The sequence below is a fragment of the Oncorhynchus gorbuscha genome, linkage group LG13, assembly GCF_021184085.1.
Source record: "Oncorhynchus gorbuscha isolate QuinsamMale2020 ecotype Even-year linkage group LG13, OgorEven_v1.0, whole genome shotgun sequence".
Taxonomy (NCBI): Eukaryota; Metazoa; Chordata; class Actinopteri; order Salmoniformes; family Salmonidae; genus Oncorhynchus; species Oncorhynchus gorbuscha.
In genome coordinates this window covers 9,753,080-9,780,919 of record NC_060185.1, presented here as the reverse complement: position 1 = coordinate 9,780,919, position 27,840 = coordinate 9,753,080, and the positions used below count along the sequence as shown (strand labels likewise).

The following is a 27,840-nucleotide window of genomic DNA, read 5'->3' as shown; positions in this document are numbered from 1 at the left end:
ACTGAGCACATGTGACAGAGTCTGGAGACGCCATGGAGAACGTTCTGCTGCCTGCAACATCCTCCAGCATGACCGGTTTGGCGGTGGGTCAGTCATGGTGTGGGGTGGCATTTAATTGGGGGGCCGCACAGCCCTCCATGTGCTCGCCAGAGGTAGCCTGACTGCCATTAGGTACCGAGATGAGATCCTCAGACCCCTTGTGAGACCATATGCTGGTGCGGTTGGCCCTGGGTTCCTCCTCATGCAAGACGATGCTGGACCTCATGTGGCTGGAGTGTGTCAGCAGTTCCTGCAAGAGGAAGGCATTGAGGCTATGGACTGGCCCGCCCGTTCCCCAGACTTGAATCCAATTGAGCACATCTGGGACATCATGTCTTGCTCCATCCACCAACGCCACGTTGCACCACAGACTGTCCAGGAGATGGCGGATGTTTAGTCCAGGTCTGGGAGGAGATCCCTCAGGAGACCATCCGCCACCTCATCAGGAGCATGCCCAGGCATTGTAGGGAGGTCATACAGGCATGTGGAGGCCACACACACTACTGAGCCTCATTTTGACTTGTTTTAAGGACATGACATCAAAGTTGGATCAGCCTGTAGTGTGGTTTTCCACTTTAAATTTGAGTGCGACTCCAAATCCAGACCTCCATGGGTTGATAAATTTGATTTCCCTTGATAATTTTTGTGTGATTTTGTTGTCAGCACATTCAACTATGTAAAGAAAAAAGTATTTAATAAGAATAGTTCATTCATTCAGATCAAGGATGTGTTATTTTAGTGTTCCCTTTATTTTTTTAGCAGTGTACTACAGACCTGTCTGTCTTTATTCGTGTGCATTTGTCCCACAGTTAGAATTGTAGCCGAGTGCTCAGTAACTAGATGTGTTTCTGCTTAGTAGCTAGGTTTTCCATTAAAATGGCGTATAAAGAAAATGAGCATTTTCCCAGCAGTGGTGTTTCCACCAGACTGACTTGTGAATTCAAATCATTGATGACGTAGTGCTCACTATGTACCTTTTCTGATTCAGTTTTCACCTACCGAATAGTCTAGTGGCCAGCTATCTGAACTTGTAGTAAGTAGACCGCTGGGGGAGAGGGCTCCTCTCAAGACCGCTGGGGGAGAGGGCTCCTCTCAAGACCGCTGGGGGAAGAGGGCTCCTCTCAAGACCGCTGGGGGAAGAGGTCTCCTCTCAAGACCGCTGGGGGAAGAGGGCTCCTCTCAAGACCGCTGGGGGAAGAGGGCTCCTCTCAAGACCGCTGGGGGAAGAGGGCTCCTCTCAAGACCGCTGGGGAAGAGGGCTCCTCTCAAGACCGCTGGGGGAAGAGGGCTCCTCTCAAGACCGCTGGGGAAGAGGGCTCCTCTCAAGACCGCTGGGGGGTGGTTGGGGGTCTGGAAAAGGCTGCTCTAACATTGAGGCATAGACTAGTGGCATTTAATGTCATAAAGTTGTGTTCCCATGTCAATGATGCTGTGCCAGCAGAGTTCACCCGAGGGGATGGGTGGGGGCTCTTCATCCGAGGGGATGGGTGGGGGGCTCTTCATCCGAGGGGATGGGTGGGGGGCTCTTCATCCGAGGGGATGGGTGGGGGGCTCTTCACCCGAGGGGATGGGTGGGGGGCTCTTCACCCGAGGGGATGGGTGGGGGGCTCTTCATCCGAGGGGATGGGTGGTGGGGCTCTTCATCCGAGGGGATGGGTGGGGTGGGGGGCCCTTCACCCGAGGGGATGGGTGATCTGCTCTTCATCCGAGGGGATTGGTGGTCTGCTCTTCAGCCGAGGGGATGGGGGGGGGCTCTTCATCCGAGGGGATGGGTGGGTGGGGGGGCGCCTCTTCATCCGAGGGGATGGGTGGTCTGCTCTTCAGTGTTATTCTACTTCCCAATCTTAAATCAAGCCCTTATCCTATGTCTCTAACAAAATGTGTGTGCGTGTGTTTCAGAGAGAACTCGACGCCACCGCCACACAGCTCGCCAACAGACAGGATGAGAGCGAACAGTCCAGGAAGAAACTCATCGACCAGAGCCGCGACTTCAAGAAGAACACGCCGGAGGTGACACACATTTTAAATGCTTTATTTGAATCCACAAATCACATTACAGTTTAGAAGGATTCAACCATTTTGAAAGGTCACCGTGAATATAGAAAGCAGCATGTCCTCATACAGCTAGGCTGACCACTGACACAGAGCACTATGTTCTCATATAGCTAGGCTGGTCACTGACACAGAGCACTATGTTCTCATATAGCTAGGCTGGTCACTGACACAGAGCACTATGTTCTCATACAGCTAGGCTGACCACTGACACAGAGCACTATGTTCTCATACAGCTAGGCTGGTCACTGACACAGAGCACTATGTTCTCATACAGCTAGGCTGATCACTGACCACTGACAGAGCACTATGTTCTCATACAGCTAGGCTGACCACTGACACAGAGCACTATGTTCTCATACAGCTAGGCTGACCACTGACCACTGACACAGAGCACTATGTTCTCATACAGCTAGGCTGATCACTGACCACTGACAGAGCACTATGTTCTCATACAGCTAGGCTGACCACTGACCACTGACACAGAGCACTATGTTCTCATACAGCTAGGCTGACCACTGACCACTGACACAGAGCACTATGTTCTCATACAGCTAGGCTGATCACTGACACAGAGCACTATGTTCTCATACAGCTAGGCTGATCACTGACACAGAGCAGCATGTTCTCATACAGCTAGGCTGATCACTGACACAGAGCACTATGTTCTCATACAGCTAGGCTGACCACTGACCACTGACACAGAGCACTATGTTCTCATACAGCTAGGCTGATCACTGACACAGAGCACTATGTTCTCATACAGCTAGGCTGATCACTGACCACTGACACAGAGCACTATGTTCTCATACAGCTAGGCTGACCACTGACCACTGACACAGAGCACTATGTTCTCATACAGCTAGGCTGACCACTGACCACTGACACAGAGCACTATGTTCTCATACAGCTAGGCTGACCACTGACCACTGACACAGAGCACTATGTTCTCATACAGCTAGGCTGACCACTGACCACTGACACAGAGCACTATGTTCTCATACAGCTAGGCTGGTCACTGACCACTGACACAGAGCACTATGTTCTCATACAGCTAGGCTGGTCACTGACACAGAGCACTATGTTCTCATACAGCTAGGCTGATCACTGACCACTGACACAGAGCACTATGTTCTCATACAGCTAGGCTGATCACTGACACAGAGCACTATGTTCTGGCTTATTTTAGAATCAAATTTCTCTCAGCACAATTCGTTCAACTTATGTAGTTGCCGAGTCATTTAATTCCTATATGGATGGAAGGGTTAGAATGCTCATCGCCCATCCAAACTCCTTCTGTTTTTGTCTTTGTTTAACTTCACATCAAGCACTTTCTCATTAAAATCCTAAATTAATTGTAAACACAGTCCAGTTCAAAGTGAATGATGGCAGGCCCTACTGCCTGTAAACACAGTCCAGTTCAACATTACATTTAAGTCATTTAGCAGACGCTCTTATCCAGAGCGACTTACAAATTGGTGCATTCACCTTATGACATCCAGTGGAACAGTCACTTTACAATAGTGCATCTAAATCTTAAAGGGGGGGGTGAGAAGGATTACTTATCCTATCCTAGGTACTCAAAGTGAATGATGGGTGGCCCGTGTGACAAATGGCTTATTTGCATATAGGCCCCCTGTAGCTCTGATTGGCACACTATTCCTGGAGTAGACATGTTTTTTATTAGGTTTTATTTAGTGCAGTGGCTATAAAAAATGTGAAAATGGTTGTGGGGTGTATTTTTAAATAGCCTTTAATGTTGCTAAAACGATACTCATCAGTTGCTTCTTTGTTCTCTTGCTGCTTTCAACATCGCCCCGTTGGACATGCTTTTAATGTGAATATTGCCGTGGGCGACGGGGGAAAATATAGACTTGCAAAAGTTCCCAAAATAGTGCTTCCTTTTTCCAAACGAGGGGAAGAGACCGAACAGAAAGTTCCCTCAGTCGTCTGGATTCTATGACCTATGACCTATTTGTTTCCATGTTGAATGTGTTTATGTGACAGTCCTGCTGTGTGGAATCATGAGGGAATTATGTTAGTCTCGTTTCTCTCGGCGACGCCCCTGGGAATTGTCTCTGTGTGTGTGTGTTTCCAAGGCAACGTAACTGATCAAACACAGACTGGAAACAAAGGATGGTTGTTGTTATTGGGAGTGTCACACTAATGAAGAATTTATAATGACGAGAATGATGTAGGACTATATATTTCTATAGGCCAGGATAGGATGGGGCTGTGTCTGTGAGGATTGGAGAGACCGGTGTCTCTTTACCCCCCCCCCCTCCCTCCCACCTCATGTCCCCTCCTTCCTATTAACTTATGTCACACACACACACACACACACACACACACACACACACACACACACACACACACACACACACACACACACACACACACACACACACACACACACACACACACACACACACACACACACACACACACACACACACACACACACACACACACACACACACACAGAACAAAGGAGCACAGGAACACCCAGGACACACTGATTCAGGTCAGAAATAGACAGGGGGACCACACAATAGCTACAAGCATAAAAACGCAGGGAGACAGTCAGACAGACACGCGCACGCATGTATTCATCACAGTAACAAGCCCGTGTTCTTTGGGCATCTGTGTGGTCTGTGGTACGTAGGCGGTGGGGGCCGGAGGAAGGGAGAGGAATCTGACCCTGGTAGGAAAGTGACACGATCCTCCCAGAGAGGAGATGAGGGGGCTCTGAAGTCCTCTCAAATAACTAGGGCTGGGTAATATGGCCATAATATAGTATCACGGTATTTTTCAATATTGATGCTATTTTATGTTTTTGAATAATACATGTTCAAAATTAGCTTTATGAGCAGTACGTGACCATGGGGTGGCAAGTGATTTCAATGGGTCTTACTTCATTCTTATTTGTTTTATATTCAACCAAAATCATTTCCTGCAATTTCTTGCACTCAGTTGAGATAATTCCACACTGCCATGTATGGCTGTTAAACAATTTAGGCCTTATTTTTAACAAACTGTTGTAATACCAATTTGACTTGTGATTTAAAGCAAAACACTTGGGTGAACGTTTGGAATCACGGAAATAGAATGTTTATTCTAATTCCATAGTTAGAATATAGTAGTGGGCACTTTGAATACAGTGTTTGACATGACAACAAATGAAAATGCCAGGGAGGAGTTATTGTGGCAGGGTAGGAACCAAAGTGTTGGTCAGTGTTTCCTAGGAGAGCCTATAATCTTTGGCATGTTTCAACATGTAGCCAACAAATTCAGTCTCTGCCTGTTCCTCTTTGATTTAGAAGATACCGTTGTACAAACAACCTGCTGATTTAGACCTCCACCATCACTGGTATCAGGCTGTGTAGCTAGCTAGCTACGCTTGATCTGATTCAGTACAAAATGTGCTAACTTAGTAATTAGCATTAGCGTCTAACAGGATTTAGCAAAGTATCTGTTTGCAGATGTAAGAAACAAACTAATAGTGAAATTGTAGAACACTTGTGGATTTACATTAAGAAGCAAAGTGAAAACAACATTGTTTCATGTGCTGACCATGCAGACTGAAGGCAAGCATCTCCTGGTGGAGTAACAACAAATGCACTCCTTGAGTCTGTGTGGAAAGCGGCGTGGGGAGAGCGAGAGGGATGACTCAAGTGGGGGATGTGAACTATAAAACGGATGTTATACACAGCGTATCACATTTTAATTAACAAACTAAACATTCAAATACCGTTATAGAAGGTAAAGTAAAAACCCAAACCGGTCCTTGTATCAATACTGGTATATAGTAAAATACGGAACACCAGCCAGGCTTACAAATATCCCAGTGATACAAAACATTAGAACCACCTGCTCTTTCCATGACATAGACTGACCAGGTGAATCCAGGTGAGATCTATGATCTCTTATTGATGTCAGTTGTTAAATCCACTTCAATTAGTGTAGATGAAGGGTAGGAGACAAGTTAAAGAAGGATTTTTAAGCCTTGACACAATTACACATGGATTGTGCTGTTCAGAGGGTGAATGGGCAAGACAAAATATTTAAGTGCCTTTTGAACGGGGTAGGGTAGGAAGTGACAGGCGCACTGGTGTGAGTGTCAAGAACTGCAATGCTGCTGAGTGTTTCACGCTCAACAGTTTCCCGTGTGTATGAGGAGGACCATCCTCAGTGAATTTCAGTGAATTTCATAAAAATTGTGAAACATTAAAGTCATAATTTTTAGATAAAAACTAAATATATTCACATGTCACAAAATAGTTGATTAAAACACACTGTTTTGTAATGAAGGTCTATAGTAGCTTTAATAGCACCATGGTGTAGCCTGAGGACAGCTAGTTTCTGTCCTCCTCTGGGTACATTGACTTCAATACAAAACCTAGAAGGTTCATGGTTCTCACCCCCTTTCATAGACTTATACAGTAAATATGACAACTTCTGGAGGACGTCCTCCAACCTATCACATCTCTTGCCGCATGAACTGACATGTAGTCCACCCAATCAAAGGATCAGAGAATGAATCTAGTACTGAAAGCATCAGCTACAGCTAGCTAGCACTGCAGGGCATAACATGAGGTGAGTGGTTGACTCAAAGAGAGAAAGACATTTGTTGAACAGTTTTGAAGGAGAAGAGAGAGAGAGTGCTCTATTCGTTTTTTTTTTAAATTTCACATTCACTTAGCTAGTGAATGCAACTAAATAATTTGGCCTACTTCAACACCCGGCTAAAACAGAGGGGGATGTTATGTTAGTGAGCTGGCTATGGCACCCAACAGAGAGGGATGTTGTGTTAGCTAGCTGGCTATGGCTACCCAACAGAGGGGGATGTTATGTTAGCTAGCTGGCTATGGCTACCCAACAGAGAGGGATGATATGTTAGCTAGCTGGCTATGGCTACCCAACAGAGATGGATGATATGTTAGCTAGCTGGCTATGGCTACCCAACAGAGAGGGATGTTGTGTTAGCTAGCTGGCTATGGCTACCCAACAGAGAGAGATGTTGTGTTAGCTAGCTGGCTATGGCTACCCAACAGAGAGGGATGATATGTTAGCTAGCTGGCTATGGCTACCCAACAGAGATGGATGATATGTTAGCTAGCTGGCTATGGCTACCCAACAGAGAGGGATGTTGTGTTAGCTAGCTGGCTATGGCTACCCAACAGAGAGGGATGTTGTGTTAGCTAGCTGGCTATGGCTATCCAACAGAGGGGGATGATATGTTAGCTAGCTGGCTATGGCTACCCAACAGAGAGGGATGTTGTGTTAGCTAGCTGGCTATGGCTACCCAACAGAGAGGGATGTTGTGTTAGCTAGCTGGCTATGGCTACCCAACAGAGAGGGATGTTGTGTTAGCTAGCTGGCTATGGCTACCCAACAGAGAGGGATGTTATGTTAGCTAGCTGGCTATGGCTACCCAACAGAGAGGGATGTTGTGTTAGCTAGCTGGCTATGGCTACCCAACAGAGAGGGATGTTGTGTTAGCTAGCTGGCTATGGCTACCCAACAGAGAGGGATGTTGTGTTAGCTAGCTGGCTATGGCTACCCAACAGAGAGGGATGTTATGTTAGCTAGCTGGCTATGGATACCCAACACTGGAACTCTTCCAAGTCAAGGTAAGCTATTGGTCTTATTAATTCATTGCCACTGGGCCCGTCAGTGTAACTGCTATACTGCTTTCTGACTGTACACTGTACTGTGTGGTTCTCTCGAACTGTGCACCTACGTTGCAAACTTTCATTCATAGGCCACTGTAGGTTGTAGCAACCTCGTGATGGGTACAAGAAACAATCAAGTATCATGTAGTTGCCTAAACCTATCGATGTTACATTGAGCTGGGTAAAAGGAATATGAATGACAGTCATCCAATATTTTGTAATATAGGCCATGCTCATAATATATATATATATATATATATTTTTGTTTTGAAATCATCCTCCCTCATCTTAAATGGTACCGACTGCCACTGGTATCAAGAATGGTCCAAGGACATCCAGCCAACTTGAGCTACAAAGGATCCTACCATGGACCAGCTTTGAATAGCCAGCCTAAAGAGCCTAGAGATCAGATGACTTCAGACTAAATTAGACTCGTCCACATCAGACCAGGTTGGACTCGTCCACATCAGACCAGGTTGGACTCGTCCACATCAGACCAGGTTGGACTCGTCCACATCAGACCAGGTTGGACTCGTCCACATCAGACCAGGTTGGACTCGTCCACATCAGACCAGGTTGGACTCGTCCACATCAGACCAGGTTGGACTCGTCCACATCAGACCAGGTTGGACTCGTCCACATCAGACCAGGTTGGACTCGTCCACATCAGACCAGGTTGGACTCGTCCACATCGGACCAGGTTGGACTTGTCCACATCGGACCAGGTTGGACTTGTCCACATCGGACCAGGTTGGACTTGTCCACATCAGACCAGGTTGGACTTGTCCACATCAGACCAGGTTGGATATCGTCCACATCAGACCAGGTTGGATATCGTCCACATCAGACCAGGTTGGATATCGTCCACATCAGACCAGGTTGGATATCGTCCACATCAGACCAGGTTGGACTTGTCCACATCAGACCAGGTTGGACTTGTCCACATCAGACCAGGTTGGACTTGTCCACATCAGACCAGGTTGGACTTGTCCACATCAGACCAGGTTGGACTCGTCCACATCAGACCAGGTTGGACTCGCCCACATCAGACCAGGTTGGATATCGTCCAGATGAGTCTGTCTGCTTCATTATTCAGCCATCAGGAGACCACCTCAGTACTTTACTGAGCTGTACTCTTCATGGACTGAGTGTTACTGGTAATGTTGATTCAGGAAGACAGGATGCAGTGTGTTATAATTCATCTAATGTGTGAATAATACATTCGAGTTTTCGTCTTCGTCTTTTACTGAGAGCCTGACACCATAATGCCACAATGCAGTCGAAGCAATGATGACGTCGTATCCATGGCCCAGTTGTAGTGTTCTGTGGCTGATATTGAATATACTTATTTTAAGGGAGTGAGCCGAGACGCTCCAGGAAGCAGTTAACCCTCTCCAAAAATCCTAACCTTGACTACAGGGTAGAAAGACTTAAAACGGACCTTCGATGAGTGTCGGTAGGGACCACTTCGTCGTCCTCCCAGCCAAAGAGACCGACGGATAACCAGACTGACCAGCGAGGGGATATTCCAGACGACTAAGGGAGGCGGGATGCATATCCCAGCCGTCCATCTTACTGTGTCGGCCCTGTTGACGGAGGAGCTGTTGAACACGGAGGCTCTGGCATATACACACACGTGCATGATAAACAGTCTATAGTGATGCACACGTGCATGATAAACAGTCTATAGTGATGCACATGAGGTCTTTCATTTAACATTTACATTACATTTAAGTCATTTAGCAGACGCTCTTATCCAGAGCGACTTACAAATTGCATTCACCTTATGACATCGAGTGGGACAGTCACTTAACAATAGTGCATCTAAATCTTAAAGGGGGGGGGGTGAGAGGGATTACTTATCCTATCCTAGGTATTCCTTAAAGAGGTGGGGTTTCAGGTGTCTCCGGAAGGTGGTAATTGACTCCGCTGTCCTGGCGTCGTGAGGGAGTTTGTTCCACCATTGGGGGGCCAGAGCAGCGAACAGTTTTGACTGGGCTGAGCGGGAGCTGTACTTCCTCAGTGGTAGGGAGGTTGAGTAAACCTACAACATGCTTCCTGCTAGTTGTAAATAACTAATTGGTCTGTTCAGACAAATTAGAAACGGGCTGATTTTAAAGAAAACATTTTTAAAGAAAATGGGTTTAGTGTCATGCAGGTGAATGAGGACCCAAAAGCGACTTGGCGAAAACAGAGTATTTAATCCAGAATAAACTTTACAAAACAAAAAGCATAATACTACACGTAAAGACGAGAACGGACTGGAGACTTGATCGAGAACTGCAGGTTGCCTCGGGAAGGCACTTGAACCTAGCAGACTCAGACACCTGCTCACCACGCAGCATCTGAGGGAAACACGACACGACAGGGCAAAACATAGACACAGCACGGTGAATTATAAATGAGGATCCGACAGGGCAGGTACGGGAAACAAGGAGTGAAATAGGGACTCTAATCAGGGAAAAGGATCGGGAACAGGTGTGGGAAGACTAAATGATGATTAGGGGAATAGGAACAGCTGGGAGCAGGAACGGAACGATAGAGAGAAGAGAGAGCGAGAGAGTGAGAGAGGGAGGGGGAGAGAGAGGGATAGAAAGAGGGAAAGAACCTAATAAGACCAGCAGAGGGAAACGAATAGAATGGGAAGCACAGGGACAAGACAAGATAATAAATGACAAAACATGACAGTACCCCCACTCACCGAGCGCCTCCTGGCGCACTCGAGGAGGAATCCTGGCGGCAACGGAGGAAATCATCAATGAGTGAACGGTCCAGCACGTCCCGAGACGGAACCCAACTCCTCTCCTCAGGACCGTAACCCTCCCAATCCACTAAGTATTGGTGACCCCGTCCCGAGAACGCATGTCCATGATCTTATGTACCTTGTAAATAGGTGCGCTCTCGACAAGGACGGGAGGGGGGGAGGGAAGACGAACGGGGTGCGAAGAAAGGGCTTAACACAGGAGACATGGAAGACAGGATGGACGCGACGAAGATGTCGCGGAAGAAGCAGTCGCACAGCGACAGGATTGACGACCTGGGAGACACGGAACGGACCAATGAACCGCGGAGTCAACTTACGAGAAGCTGTCGTAAGAGGAAGGTTGCGAGTGGAAAGCCACACTCTCTGGCCGCAACAATACCTAGGACTCTTAATCCTGCGTTTATTGGCGGCTCTCACAGTCTGTGCCCTGTAGCGGCAAAGTGCAGACCTCACCCTCCTCCAGGTGCGCTCACAACGTTGGACAAACGCTTGAGCGGAGGGAACGCTGGACTCTGCAAGCTGGGAAGAGAATAGAGGAGGCTGATAACCCAGACTACTCTGAAACGGAGATAACCCGGTAGCAGACGAAGGAAGCGAGTTGTGAGCGTATTCTGCCCAGGGAGCTGTTCTGCCCAAGACGCAGGGTTTCTGAAAGAAAGGCTGCGTAGTATGCGACCAATCGTCTGATTGGCCCTCTCTGCTTGACCGTTAGACTGGGGATGAAACCCGGAAGAGAGACTGACGGACGCACCAATCAAACGACAGAACTCCCTCCAAAACTGTGACGTGAATTGCGGGCCTCTGTCTGAAACGGCGTCTAACGGGAGGCCATGAATTCTGAACACATTCTCGATAATGATTTGTGCCGTCTCCTTAGCGGAAGGAAGTTTAGCGAGGGGAATGAAATGTGCCGCCTTAGAGAACCTATCGACAACCGTAAGAATCACAGTCTTCCCCGCAGACAAAGGCAGACCGGTAATGAAGTCTAGGGCGATGTGAGACCATGGTCGAGAAGGAATGGGGAGCGGTCTGAGACGACCGGCAGGAGGAGAGTTACCCGACTTAGTCTGCGCGCAGTCCGAACAAGCAGCCACGAAACGGCGCGTGTCACGCTCCTGAGTCGGCCACCAAAAACGCTGGCGAATAGACGCAAGAGTGCCTCGAACACCGGGATGACCAGCTAACTTGGCAGAGTGAGCCCACTGAAGAACAGCCAGACGAGTGGAAACAGGAACGAAAAGGAGGTTACTAGGACAAGCGCGCGGCGACGCAGTGTGCGTGAGTGCTTGCTTAACCTGTCTTTCAATTCCCCAGACTGTCAACCCGACAACACGCCCATAAGGAAGAATCCCCTCGGGATCAGTAGATGCCACAGAAGAACTAAACAGACGGGATAAGGCATCAGGCTTGGTGTTCTTGCTACCCGGACGGTAAGAAATCACAAACTCGAAACGAGCGAAAAACAACGCCCAACGAGCTTGACGGGCATTAAGTCGTTTGGCAGAACGGATGTACTCAAGGTTCTTATGGTCTGTCCAAACGACAAAAGGAACGGTCGCCCCCTCCAACCACTGTCGCCATTCGCCTAGGGCTAAGCGGATGGCGAGCAGTTCACGGTTACCCACATCATAGTTGCGCTCAGATGGCGACAGGCGATGAGAAAAATAAGCGCAAGGATGAACCTTATCGTCAGACTGGAAGCGCTGGGATAGAATGGCTCCCACGCCTACCTCTGAAGCGTCAACCTCGACAATGAATTGTCTAGTGACGTCAGGAGTAACGAGGATAGGAGCGGACGTAAAACGTTCTTTTAGAAGATCAAAAGCTCCCTGGGCGGAACCGGACCACTTAAAACACGTCTTGACAGAAGTAAGAGCTGTGAGAGGGGCAGCAACTTGACCGAAATTACGAATGAAACGCCGATAGAAATTAGCGAAACCTAAAAAGCGCTGCAACTCGACACGTGACCTTGGAACGGGCCAATCACTGACAGCTTGGACCTTAGCGGAATCCATCTGAATGCCTTCAGCGGAAATAACGGAACCGAGAAAAGTAACGGAGGAGACATGAAAAGAGCACTTCTCAGCCTTTACGTAGAGACAATTCTCTAAAAGGCGCTGTAGAACACGTCGAACGTGCTGAACATGAATCTCGAGTGACGGTGAAAAAATCAGGATATCGTCAAGATAGACAAAAACAAAGATGTTCAGCATGTCTCTCAGAACATCATTAACTAATGCCTGAAAAACAGCTGGCGCATTGGCGAGACCAAACGGCAGAACCCGGTACTCAAAATGCCCTAACGGAGTGTTAAACGCCGTTTTCCACTCGTCCCCCTCTCTGATGCGCACGAGATGGTAAGCGTTACGAAGGTCCAACTTAGTAAAGCACCTGGCTCCCTGCAGAATCTCGAAGGCTGATGACATAAGGGGAAGCGGATAACGATTCTTAACCGTTATGTCATTCAGCCCTCGATAATCCACGCAGGGGCGCAGAGTACCGTCCTTCTTCTTAACAAAAAGAACCCCGCCCCGGCCGGAGAGGAAGAAGGCACTATGGTACCGGCGTCAAGAGACACAGATAAATAATCCTCGAGAGCCTTACGTTCGGGAGCCGACAGAGAGTATAGTCTACCCCGAGGAGGAGGGGTCCCCGGAAGGAGATCAATACTACAATCATACGACCGGTGAGGAGGAAGGGAGTTGGCTCGGGACCGACTGAAGACCGTGCGCAGATCATGATATTCCTCCGGCACTCCTGTCAAATCGCCAGGTTCCTCCTGAGAAGTGGGGACAGAAGAAATGGGAGGGATGGCAGACCTTAAGCACTTCACATGACAAGATACGTTCCAGGATAGGATAGAATTACAAGACCAATTAATAGAAGGATTATGACATACTAGCCAGGGATGACCCAAAACAACAGGTGTGAAAGGTGAACGAAAAATCAAAAAAGAAATAGTCTCACTGTGGTTACCAGATACTGTGAGAGTTAAAGGTAGTGTCTCAAATCTGATACTGGGAAGATGACTACCATCTAAGGCAAACATGGGCGTAGGCTTGTCTAACTGTCTGAAAGGAATGTTATGTTTCCGAACCCATGCTTCGTCCATGAAACAACCCTCAGCCCCAGAGTCAATCAAGGCACTGCATGTAGCACCCGAACCGGTCCAGCGTAGATGGACCGACATAGTAGTACAAGATCTAGATGAAGAGACCTGAGTAGTAGCGCTCACCAGTAGCCCTCCGCTTACTGATGGGCTCTGGCCTCTTACTGGACATGAATTAACAAAATGTCCATCAAATCCGCAATAGAGGCACAGGCGGTTGGTGATCCTCCGTTCCCTCTCCTTAGTCGAGATGCGAATCCCTCCCAGCTGCATGGGCTCAGTCTCAGAGCCAGAGGAGGGAGATGGTTGCGATGCGGAGCAGGGAAACACCGTTGATGCGAGCTCTCTTCCACGAGCCTGGTGACGAAGATCTACCCGTCGTTCTATGCGGATGGCGAGAGCAATCAGAGTCCACACTGGAAGGAACCTCCCGAGAGAGAATCTCATCTTTGACCACTGTGTGGAGTCCCTCCAGAAAACGAGCGAGCAGCGCCGGCTCGTTCCAGTCACTAGAGGCAGCAAGAGTACGAAACTCTATAGAGTAATCCGTTATGGATCGATCACCTTGGCATAGGGAAGCCAGGACCCTAGAAGCCTCCCCACCAAAAACTGAACGGTCAAAAACCCGAATCATCTCCTCTTTAAAGTTCTGGTAATTGTTAGAACAATCAGCCCTTGCCTCCCAGATAGCTGTGCCCCACTCTCGGGCCCGGCCAGTAAGGAGTGAAATGCAACCCGAGCTCTCTCTCTAGAGTATGTGTTGGGTTGGAGAGAGAACACAATCTCACACTGGGTGAGAAAGGAGCGGCACTCAGTGGGCTGCCCGGAGTAGCAAGGTGGGTTATTAACCCTAGGTTCTGGAGGCTCGGCAGGCCAGGAAGTAACAGGTGGCACGAGACGAAGACTCTGGAACTGTCCAGAGAGGTCGGAAACCTGAGCGGCCAGGCTCTCCACGGCATGGCGAGCAGCAGACAATTCCTGCTCGTGTCTGCCGAGCATGGCTCCTTGGATCTCGACGGCAGTGTTACGAGCGTCTGTAGTCGCTGGGTCCATTCCTTGGTCGGATCCTTCTGTCATGCAGGTGAATGAGGACCCAAAAGCGACTTGGCGAAAACAGAGTATTTAATCCAGAATAAACTTTACAAAACAAAAAGCATAATACTACACGTAAAGACGAGAACGGACTGGAGACTTGATCGAGAACTGCAGGTTGCCTCGGGAAGGCACTTGAACCTAGCAGACTCAGACACCTGCTCACCACGCAGCATCTGAGGGAAACACGACACGACAGGGCAAAACATAGACACAGCACGGTGAATTATAAATGAGGATCCGACAGGGCAGGTACGGGAAACAAGGAGTGAAATAGGGACTCTAATCAGGGAAAAGGATTGGGAACAGGTGTGGGAAGACTAAATGATGATTAGGGGAATAGGAACAGCTGGGAGCAGGAACGGAACGATAGAGAGAAGAGAGAGCGAGAGAGTGAGAGAGGGAGGGGGAGAGAGAGGGATAGAAAGAGGGAAAGAACCTAATAAGACCAGCAGAGGGAAACGAATAGAATGGGAAGCACAGGGACAAGACAAGATAATAAATGACAAAACATGACATTTAGTGGAAACTCAAGCTGCTCAGAGTCCTTCACAGAACTGGAGGTGTGGCTGGGGGAAGCAGGACAGGGGTGACTATCTAGGGCCCGTTACCCACAAAACATCTCCAAGTTGAATTGCTGATCTAGAATCCGTTTTGACTTTTAGATCATCAATGAATAAGATTGTAGGCCCTGACCTAATCAGGGGCAGTCAAATAAGTGTACACACACACACACACACACACACACACACACACACACACACACACACACACACACACACACACACACACACACACACACACACACACACACACACACACACACACACACACACACACACACACACACACACACACACCACTGTGGTAGTTAGTATCATCATGTGTTCCTGATCTAAAGTGTATCTATCTTTAGCCAGGAGCCTTACAGGTAGAGCCATCTGTACAGGATAGTTTATTGTGCTGTACTGTAGTGTAGTTTAGTGTGCTGTAGTGTACTGTACTGTAGTTTAGTGTGCTGTGGTGTATTGCAGTGTACTGTACTGTAGTGTAGTTTAGTGTGCTGTGGTGTACTGTAGTCTGGTGTGGTGTAGTGTATTGTAGTGTGCTGTGGTGTAGTGTGCTGTGGTGTAGTGTACTGTGGTGTGGTGTGGTGTAGTGTATTGTGGTGTGCTGTGGTGTAGTGTGCTGTGGTGTATTGTAGTGTACTGTAGTCTGGTGTGGTGTAGTGTATTGTGGTGTGCTGCAGTGTGCTGTGGTGTAGTGTATTGTAGTGTGCTGTGGTGTAGTGTGCTGTGGTGTAGTGTGGTGTAGTGTGCTGTGGTGTAGTGTACTGTGGTGTGGTGTAGTGTGGTGTGTCTACTGTGGTGTACTGTGCTGTGGTGTGCTGTGGTGTAGTGTGCTGTGGTGTAGTGTGCTGTGGTGTAGTGTGCTGTGGTGTAGTGTGGTGTAGTGTACTGTGCTGTGGTGTGCTGTGGTGTAGTGTGCTGTGGTGTGGTGTACTGTGGTGTCGTGTACTGTGGTGTGGTGTAGTGTGCTGTAGTGTACTGTAGTGTACTGTGGTGTAGTGTGCTGTGGTGTCGTGTACTGTGGTGTAGTGTGCTGTGCTGTGGTGTACTGTGCTGTCGTGTACTGTGGTGTACTGTGGTGTAGTGTGCTGTGCTGTGGTGTACTGTGCTGTAGTGTACTGTGGTGTACTGTTGTGTGCTGTGGTGTAGTGTGGTGTCGTGTTGTGTGCTGTGGTGTCGTGTGGTGTCGTGTGCTGTGGTACTGTGGTGTCGTGTACTGTGGTACTGTGGTGTCGTGTACTGTGGTGTCGTGTACTGTGGTGTCGTGTACTGTGGTGTAATGCATGCTCCACTGCATCTCTACAGGGCTTTAGTCTAGCTAACTGACATTGTGTGAATTTGCATGTTCTCGGAGATACACACTTCACTAGGTATCTAATCAGAAATCACTGACTCATGCTCTAATGTCATGCAATGGGACTGTGGGGGGGAGAGGTTGCTTTCAATGTGAAAAATGTGCTATGGACCGGGTTGATGTGGTCAAACAGGCTCATGCCAAGTGTGGGTTAAGCTATATGATGTGAACAGTATGGATTAGTACTGTGTGTTTATCAGTGTACTCCGTGACTCTGGGATACGATCCATTCTAAAAGGTTTCTTCTATGTCTTTCAGGATGTAAGAAAACAGGTGGCTCCCCTGCTCAAGAGTTTCCAGGGGGAGGTAAGACTTCTGTCTCTTCTTGTAATACATACATGTATATATATATGTATACATACTGTATTGCAGTACATATATGGACTGTGTGAGTAGCATCTTGTATTGCAGTACATAAATGTACTGTGTGAGTTGCATCTTGTATTGCAGTACATAGATGGACTGTGTGAGTAGCATCTTGTATTGCAGTACATAGATGTACTGTGTGAGTAGCATCTTGTATTGCAGTACATAGATGTACTGTGTGAGTAGCATCTTGTATTGTGGCGGCAGGGTAGCCTAGTGTTTAGAGCGTTGGACTAGTAACCGGAAGGTTGCAAGTTCAAACCCCCGAGCTGACAAGGTGAAAATCTGTCGTTCTGCCCCTGAACAGGCAGTTAACCCACTGTTCCCAGGCCGTCATTGAAAATAAGAATTTGTTCTTAACTGACTTGCCTAGTTAAAAAAAGTTAAAAATAAAATAAAAATGTACTGTGTGAGTAGCATCTTGTATTGCAGTACATAAATGTACATTGCAAATGTACTAAATGTGTGAGTTCTTGTATTGCAGTATTGTATCTTGTATTGCAGTACAGTGGACATAGATGTATTGCTGATGTACTGTGTACGTGTACCTAACCATAAACATCAATGCCTTTATTAAAATCAATACACAAGTATATATTTTTAAACCTGCATATTTAGTTAATATTGCCTGATAACATTAATTTATTTTAACTAGTGATATTGTGTCACTGTTCTTGCAACAGAGTCTGGGTATATGCAGCAGTTTGGGCCACCTGGCTCGTTGCGAACTGTGTGAAGACTATTTCTTCCTAAGAAAGACAGTCAACTTCGCCAAACGGGATGATTTAACAAAAGCGCATTTGCAAAAATAGCACAATCGTTGCACGACTACCTAACCATAAACATAAATGACTTTCTTAAAATCAATACACAGAAGTATATATTTTTAAACCTGCATATTTAGCTAAAATAAATCCAGGTTAGCAGGCAATATTAACCAGGTGAAATTGTGTCACTTCTCTTGCATTCATTGCACGCAGAGTCAGGGAATATGCAACAGTTTGGGCTGCCTGGCTCGTTGCGAACTCATTTGCCAGAAGTTTGCGTAGTTATGACATAACATTGAAGTTTGTGCAATGTAACAGGAATATTTAGACTTCGGGTTGCCACCTGATAGATAAAATACGGAACGGTTCTGTATTTTACTGAAAGAATAAACGTTTTGTTTTCGAGATGATAGTTTCCGGATTTGAACATATTCATGACCGAAGGTTCGTATTTCTGTGTGTTATGTTATAATTAAGTCTATGATTTGATAGAGCAGTCTGACTGAGCGGTGGTAGGCAGCAGCAGGCTCGTAAGCATTCATTCAAACAGCACTTTTGTGCGTTTTGCCAGCAGCTCTTCGCTGTGCTTCAAGCATTGAGCTGTTTATGACTTCAAGCCTATCAACTCCCGAGATGAGGCTGGTGTAACTGTCTCTCTGTCTCTCTGTCTCTCTGTCTCTCTGTCTCTCTGTCTCTCTGTCTCTCTGTCTCTCTGTCTCTCTGTCTCTCTGTCTCTCTGTCTCTCTGTCTCTCTGTCTCTCTGTCTCTCTGTCTCTCTGTCTCTCTGTCTCTCTGTCTCTCTCTGTCTCTGTGTCTCTGTGTCTCTGTGTCTCTGTGTCTCTGTGTCTCTGTGTCTCTGTGTCTCTGTGTCTCTCTGTCTCTCTGTCTCTCTGTCTCTCTCTCTCTCTGTCTCTCTCTCTCTCTGTCTCTCTGTCTCTCTCTCTCTCTCTCTCTCTGTCTCTCTCTCTGTGTCTCTCTCTCTGTGTCTCTCTCTCTGTCTCTCTCTCTGTCTCTCTCTCTGTGTCTCTCTCTCTCTCTCTCTCTCTCTCTCTCTGTGTCTCTCTCTCTGTGTCTCTCTCTCTGTGTCTCTCTCTCTGTGTCTCTCTCTCTGTGTCTCTCTCTGTGTCTCTCTCTCTGTGTCTCTCTCTGTGTCTCTCTCTGTGTCTCTCTCTGTGTCTCTCTCTGTGTCTCTCTCTGTGTCTCTCTCTGTCTCTCTCTCTCTCTCTCTCTCTCTCTCTCTCTCTCTCTCTCTCTCTCTCTCTCTCTCTCTCTCTCTCTGTCTCTGTCTCTGTCTCTGTCTCTGTGTTTCTGTCTCTCTCTCTCTCTGTCTCTGTGTTTCTGTCTCTCTCTCTGTGTCCCTCTCTCTGTCTCTCTGTGTGTCTCTCTCTCTATCTCTGTGCCCATGGCCATGTTTAAATTGCTTCCTGTGAAAAGAGACACAACAAAAACCCTGGCATCAGCCAATCACAGCCCACTAATCTTAATTCCTGTCATTCTGCATGGTTGCATGTTTCTATGGTGATGTTGCTATTCATTTGAGGTTTCTAATAAATTACTCATTTTGTTTCCAGTGAGAACTCTGTCATTGATGGGTTAATCAATACTTCCCATATCAAGGTGTTTTCTCTTTCTGTGTGTTTTGTGTTCTAAGACTTTCCTTGGTTATTCCCCTTGGAGTCAATTATGCCTACTATTTGACCTCTCATATTTGGGTGTCCAAAGGGTGTGTGTGGAGGTTGCTGTTGTAAAAACCTGGGTGTTATGGGGGATGGAGTGAGTGGACATTCTAGTTTTACCCAATGATTTTTCACCTTCATGAGCCCGACACACACACACCCTCACGAGCTTTAAGCACCAACTGTCAGAGCAGCTCACAGATTACTGCACCTGTACATAGCCCACCTATAATTTAGCCCAAACAACTACCTCTTTCCCAACTGTATTTAATTAATTAATTTATTTTGCTCCTTTGCACCCCATTATTTTTATTTCTACTTTGCACATTCTTCCATTGCAAAACTACCATTCCAGCGTTTTACTTGCTATATTGTATTTACTTTGCCACCATGGCCTTTTTTGCCTTTACCTCCCTTCTCACCTCATTTATACTGTATTATTGACTGTATGTTTGTTTTACTCCATGTGTAACTCTGTGTCGTTGCATCTGTCAAACTGCTTTGCTTTATCTTGGGCAGGTCGCAATTGTAAATGAGAACTTGTTCTCAACTTGCCTACCTGGTTAAATAAAGGTGAAACACACACACACACACACACACACACACACACACACACACACACACACACACACACACACACACACACACACACACACACACACACACACACACACACACACACACACACACACACACACACACACACACACACACACACACACACACACACACACACACACACACACACACACACACACACACACACACACACACACACACACACACACACACCGTGCCAAGGCTGCCTTGCTGCAGGCCAGAGAATATTCCAGTGTAACATTGGGTTGTGGTTCTTCTTTCTCAGCACAGCGGCCAGTTATTATTTTAACGTGCTGTTATTTCAGGGGCTTCACAGTCTGGTGGTGAGTATTGACGTGGTGCAGCGGTATGGGTGTTATTCAACTTGTAAGCTATTTTCCACTGTACTTACCGAGCGCTCGCACCCACGTTTGAGCACCAGCCTTGGCGACTTGTATTCTGATTGTTAGGCCTAATCATTGTGCCCTTCCCCTGTCAAATGAACCTGCTACATAGACATGTGTACTGGTATTAATATGGTGTTGTAATTCCTCATGTTTCAACCCTGTGATGGGTGTTTTGGACTTGGTGTGGTCAACCCTATTATCCAGTGGTCTATAGACCTGGTCAGCAGACCTGGTCAACCCTGTTATCCAGTGGTCTATAGACCTGGTCAACAGACCTGATCAACCCTGTTGTCCAGTGATCTATAGACCTGATCAACCCTGTTGTCCAGTGATTTATAGACCTGGTCAACCCTGTTATCCAGTGGTCTATAGACTTGGTCAACCCTGTTATCCAGTGGTCTATAGACCTGGTCAACAGATCTGGTCAACCCTGTTATCCAGTGGTCTATAGACCTGGTCAACCCTGTTGTCCAGTGGTCTATAGACCTGGTCAACCCAACCCTGTCCAGTGGTCTATAGACCTGGTCAACCCTGTTGTCCAGTGGTCTATAGACCTGGTCAACCCTGTTGTCCAGTGGTCTATAGACCTGGTCAACCCTGTTGTCCAGTGGTCTATAGACCTGTTGTCAACCCTGTTATCCAGTGGTCTATAGACCTGGTCAACAGATCTGGTCAACCCTGTTATCCAGTGGTCTATAGACCTGGTCAACCCTGTTATCCAGTGGTCTATAGACCTGGTCAACCCTGTTGTCCAGTGGTCTATAGACCTGGTCAACCCTGTTGTCCAGTGGTCTATAGACCTGGTCAACCCTGTTGTCCAGTGGTCTATAGACCTGGTCAACCCTGTTGTCCAGTGGTCTATAGACCTGTTGTCAACCCTGTTATCCAGTGGTCTATAGACCTGGTCAACAGATCTGGTCAACCCTGTTGTCCAGTGGTCTATAGACCTGGTCAACCCTGTTGTCCAGTGGTCTATAGACCTGGTCAACCCTGTTGTCCAGTGGTCTATAGACCTGGTCAACCCTGTTGTCCAGTGGTCTATAGACCTGGTCAACCCTGTTATCCAGTGGTCTATAGACCTGTTGTTGTCAACCCTGTTATCCAGTGGTCTATAGACCTGTTGTTGTCAACCCTGTTATCCAGTGGTCTATAGACCTGTTGTTGTCAACCCTGTTATCCAGTGGTCTATAGACCTGTTGTTGTCAACCCTGTTATCCAGTGGTCTATAGACATGGTCAACCCTGTTATCCAGTGGTCTATAGACCTGGTCAACCCTGTTATCCAGTGGTCTATAGACCTGGTCAACCCTGTTATCCAGTGGTCTATAGACCTGGTCAACCCTGTTATCCAGTGGTCTATAGACCTGGTCAACCCTGTTATCCAGTGGTCTATAGACCTGGTCAACCCTGTTATCCAGTGGTCTATAGACCTGGTCAACCCTGTTATCCAGTGGTCTATAGACCTGTTGTGGTCAACCCTGTTATCCAGTGGTCTATAGACCTGTTGTGGTCAACCCTGTTATCCAGTGATCTATAGACCTGTTGTGGTCAACCCTGTTATCCAGTGATCTATAGACCTGTTGTTGTCAACCCTGTTATCCAGTGGTCTATAGACTTGGTCAACCCTGTTGTCCAGTGGTCTATAGACCTGGTCAACCCTGTTGTCCAGTGGTCTATAGACTTGGTCAACCCTGTTGTCCAGTGGTCTATAGACTTGGTCAACCCTGTTGTCCAGTGGTCTATAGACCTGGTCAACCCTGTTGTCCAGTGGTCTATAGACCTGGTCAACCCTGTTGTCCAGTGGTCTGTAGCCGTGTTGTTGATTAACCTTCCCTGTCTGTGGCGTTGGATTCCTACTTCACTGTGTGTGGTCAACCCTGTATTCTAGTACTGTGACCAAGACAGGAGATTTGTGCAATATTGTATGTTTGGTAACTGAAACCAAACCTGATACTTCCCTCTGTCTTGATTTGTCATTGAAAAGTGGATTTCTCTGGGTCATGATGAGAATCAAACTGACATTATCCTAACCCCCCGACTTCATTATCCTAACCCTCTGACTTCATTATCCTAACCCTCTGACTTCATTATCCTAACCCCCTGACTTCATTATCCTAACCCACTCTGCTTCAGACCCTTTGCTATGAGACTAGAAATTGAGCTCATGTTAATTCTGTTTCCATTGATCATCCTTGAGATGTTGACTGGGAGTCCACCTGTGGTAAATTCATTTGATTGGACATGGTTTGGATGGGCACACACCTGTCTATATAAGATCCCACAGTGCATATCAGAGCAAAAAACAAGCCGGATTGTGTTGAGGCACAGATCTGGGGAAGGGTACCAAAAAATGGAAGGGTACCAAAAAATACCAAAAATAGAAGTTTGGAACCACCGAGACTCTTCCAAGAGCTGGCCGCCCGGGCAAAGGGCCTTGGTCAGGGAGGTCACCAAGAACCCGATGGTTACTGACAGAGCTCCAGAGTTCCTCTGTGGAGATGGGAGAACCTTCCAGAAGGACAACCATCTCTGCAGCACTCCACCAATCAGGCCTTAGTGGCTAGACGGTATAGTGACTAGACGGAAGCCACTCCTCAGTAAAAGTCACATGACAGTCCGCTTGGAGTTTACCAAATGTCTCCTAAAGACTCTCAGACCTGATGAAACAAGATTCTCTGGTCTGATGAAACCAATATAGACTGAAGTTTCCTGTCTGGAGGAAACCTGGCACCATCCCTACGGTGAAGCATGGTGGTGGCAGCATCATGCTGTGGTGTTGTTTTTCAGAGGCGGGGAGACTACTCAGGATCGAGGGAAAGATGAGCAGGGCAAAGTATAGGGAGATTGTTGATCTCAGGACCTCAGACTGGAGTGAAGGTTCACCTTAAAACAGGACAACGACCCTAAGCACAAAGCCAAGACAATGAAGGAGTTGCTTCGGGAACAAGTCTCTGAATGTCCTTAAGTGGCCCAGCCAGAGCCCGGACTTGAACCAGATCGAACATCTATGGTGAGACCTGAAAATAGCTGTGCAGCGACACTCCTCATCCAACCTGACAGAGCTTGAGAGGATCTGCAGAGAAGAATGGGAGAAACTCCCCAAATACAGATGTGCCAAGCTTGTAATGTCATACCCAAGAAGACTCAAGGATGTAATCGCTGCGAAAAGGTGCTGACTAATTATGTGAATGTGAGATTTCATTTTTATTTTATTTATACAGTTGAAGTCGGAAGTTTACATGCACTTAGGTTGGAGTCATTAAAACTCGTTTTTCAACCACTCCACAAATTTCTTGTTAACAAACTATATTTTTGGGAAGTCTGATAGGACATTTACTTCGTGCATAACACAAGTAATCTTGCCAACAGTTATTTACAGACAGATTATTTCACTTATAATTCACTGTATCACAATTCCAGTGGGTCAGAAGTTTACATACACTAAGTTGACTGTGCCTTTAAACAGCTTGGAAAATTCCAGAAAATTATGTCATTACTTTAGAAGCTTCTGATAGGCTAATTGACATAATTTGAGTCAATTGGAGGTGTACCTGTGGATATATTTCAAGGCCTACCTTCAAACTCAGTGCCTCTTTGCTTGACATCATGGGGAAATCAAAAGAAATCAGCCAAGACCTCAGAAAAAAATTGTAGACCTCCACAAGTCTGGTCCATCCTTGAGAGCAATTTACAAACGCCTGAAGGTACCACGTTCGTCTGTACAGACAAGAATAAACACCATGGGACCGCGCAGCCGTCATACCACTCAGGAAGGAGACGCGTTTTGTCTCCTAGAGATGAATGTATTTTGGTGCAAAAAGTGCAAATCAATCCCAGAACAACAGCAAAGGACCTTGTGAAGATGCTGGAGGAAACCGGTACAAAGGTATCTATATCCACAGTAAAACGAGTCTTATATCATCATAATCTGAAAGGCCGCTCAGCAAGGAAGAAGCCACTGCTTCGAAACCGCCATAAAAATGCCAGACTACGGCTTGCAACTGCACATGGGGACAAAGATCGTACTTTTTGGGGAAATGTCTTCTGGTCTGATGAAACAAAAATGGCCATAATGACCGTTATGACCGTCGTTATGTTTTGGAGGATAAAGGGGGAGGCTTGCAAGCTGAAGAACACCATCCCAACCGTGAAGCACGGGGTTGGCAGCATCATGTTATGGGGGTGCTTTGCTGCAGGAGGGACTGGTGCACTTCACAAAATAAATGGCATCATGAAGAAAGAAAAGTATGTGGATATATTGAAGCAACATCTCAAGACATCAGTCAGGAAGTTTAAGCTTGGTCACAAAAAGCCTCAATGTCCTTGAGTGGCCCAGCCAGAGACAGGACTTGAACACGATTGAACATCTCTGGAGAGACCTGAAAATATCTGTGCAGCGACGCTCCCTATCCAACCTAACAGAGCTTGAGAGGATCTGCAGAGAAGAATGGGAGAAACTCTCCAAATATAGGTCTGCAAAGCTTGTAGTGTCATACCCAAAAGAATTGTGGCTGTAATTGCTGGCAAAGGTGCTTCAACAAAGGACTGAGTAAAGGTTCTGAATACCTATGTAAATGTGATATTTAAGTTTGTTTATTTGTACATTCGAAAAGGTAATCGGACACCTTGACTTTTGACGATGTAGCACACAGACTGGTGTGGTCCACCAGAGATACTCACAGACTGGTGTGGTCCACCAGAGATACTCACAGACTGGTGTGGTCCACCAGGGATACTCACAGACTGGTGTGGTCCACCAGAGATACTCACAGACTGGTGTGGTCCACCAGAGATACACACAGACTGGTGTGGTCCACCAGAGATACTCACAGACTGGTGTGGTCCACCAGACATACTCACAGACTGGTGTGGTCCACCAGAGATACTCACAGACTGGTGTGGTCCACCAGAGATACTCACAGACTGGTGTGGTCCACCAGAGATACACACAGACTGGTGTGGTCCACCAGAGATACACACAGACTGGTGTGGTCCACCAGAGATACTCACAGACTGGTGTGGTCCACCAGAGATACTCACAGACTGGTGTGGTCCACCAGAGATACTCAGACTGGTGTGGTCCACCAGAGATACTCAGACTGGTGTGGTCCACCAGAGATACTCAGACTGGGAAGAATTGTATTGATCAGCTTTTGTTGAAATGTTTTGCCTAAATACTGCATGTACCAGCCAACGGAAACCCTGGTGTGTGTGTGTGTGTGTGTGTGTGTGTGTGTGTGTGTGTGTGTGTGTGTGTGTGTGTGTGTGTGTGTGTGTGTGTGTGTGTGTGTGTGTGTGTGTGTGTGTGTGTGTGTGTGTGTGTGTGTGTGTGTGTGTGTGTGGCCATGGCTGAGGGCAGCTGTTAACTGAGGCCATTGTGGTCACGTTTTACATGGCAGGGCCAGACAGACAGACATGGTCACGTTTTACATGGTAGGGCCAGACAGACAGACATGGTCACGTTTTACATGGCAGGGCCAGACAGACAGACATGGTCACGTTTTACATGGCAGGGCCAGACAGACAGACATGGTCACGTTTTACATGGCAGGGCCAGACAGACAGACATGGTCACGTTTTACATGGCAGGGCCAGACAGACAGACATGGTCACGTTTTACATGGCAGGGCCAGACAGACAGACATGGTCACGTTTTACATGACAGGGCCAGACAGACAGACAGACATGGTCACGTTTTACATGGCAGGGCCAGACAGACAGACATGGTCACGTTTTACATGGCAGGGCCAGACAGACAGACATGGTCACGTTTTACATGGCAGGGCCAGACAGACAGACATGGTCACGTTTTACATGGCAGGGCCAGACAGACAGACATGGTCACGTTTTACATGGCAGGGCCAGACAGACAGACATGGTCACGTTTTACATGGCAGGGCCAGACAGACAGACAGACATGGTCACGTTTTACATGGCAGGGCCAGACAGACAGACATGGTCACGTTTTACATGGCAGGGCCAGACAGACAGACAGACATGGTCACGTTTTACATGGCAGGGCCAGACAGACAGACAGACATGGTCACGTTTTACATGGCAGGGCCAGACAGACAGACATGGTCACGTTTTACATGGCAGGGCCAGACAGACAGACATGGTCACGTTTTTTACATGGCAGGGCCAGACAGACAGACATGGTCACGTTTTTACATGACAGGGCCAGACAGACAGACAGACATGGTCACGTTTTACATGGCAGGGCCAGACAGACAGACAGACATGGTCACGTTTTACATGGCAGGGCCAGACAGACAGACAGACATGGTCACGTTTTACATGGCAGGGCCAGACAGACAGACATGGTCACGTTTTACATGGCAGGGCCAGACAGACAGACAGACATGGTCACGTTTTACATGGCAGGGCCAGACAGACAGACAGACATGGTCACGTTTTACATGGCAGGGCCAGACAGACAGACAGACATGGTCACGTTTTACATGGCAGGGCCAGACAGACAGACAGACATGGTCACGTTTTACATGGCAGGGCCAGACAGACAGACAGACATGGTCACGTTTTACATGGCAGGGCCAGACAGACAGACAGACATGGTCACGTTTTACATGGCAGGGCCAGACAGACAGACAGACATGGTCACGTTTTACATGGCAGGGCCAGACAGACAGACATGGTCACGTTTTACATGGCAGGGCCAGACAGACAGACATGGTCACGTTTTACATGGCAGGGCCAGACAGACAGACATGGTCACGTTTTACATGGCAGGGCCAGACAGACAGACATGGTCACGTTTTACATGGCAGGGCCAGACAGACAGACATGGTCACGTTTTACATGGCAGGGCCAGACAGACAGACATGGTCACGTTTTACATGGCAGGGCCAGACAGACAGACAGACATGGTCACGTTTTACATGGCAGGGCCAGACAGACAGACATGGTCACGTTTTACATGGCAGGGCCAGACAGACAGACATGGTCACGTTTTACATGGCAGGGCCAGACAGACAGACAGACATGGTCACGTTTTACATGGCAGGGCCAGACAGACAGACAGACAACAGAATGGCTTCAGTCATCAGATTAACATCTCAACAGTGTGTGAAGTAGAAACAACTACTAGTTATTAGAGTTCAACAGCATCAATGTTTTAACCTTAATCTTAACCATAAGCATATCAAAAATAATAATAATTTTAAAAAGGTGACCGAGGATTAGCGTTTCGATTCTTATTTACAATGACAGCCTACCGGGGAACAGTGGGTTAACTGCCTTGTTCAGGGGCTGAATGACAGATTTCAACCTTGTCAGCTTGGGGATTTGGTCTAGCAACCTTTCAGTTACTAGTCCAACGCTCTAACCACTAGGCTACCTGCCTCCTCTAACCACTGGCCTACCTGCCTCCTC

General features: G+C 47.3%; 1 protein-coding gene across 6 annotated transcripts in view; it reads left to right on the top strand.

The window, feature by feature from the left end:
* The window catches only part of cux1b (cut-like homeobox 1b), a 149,024-nt gene that overhangs the window by 30,612 nt on the left and 90,572 nt on the right, over positions 1-27,840 (top strand). For all 6 annotated transcript variants that reach the window (XM_046293672.1, XM_046293671.1, XM_046293670.1 and 3 more), the window contains exons 2-3: positions 1,939-2,049; positions 16,913-16,960. In XM_046293672.1, the coding sequence (XP_046149628.1) occupies positions 1,939-2,049; positions 16,913-16,960 (159 nt within the window). The remainder of the gene's footprint in view (positions 1-1,938; positions 2,050-16,912; positions 16,961-27,840) is intronic.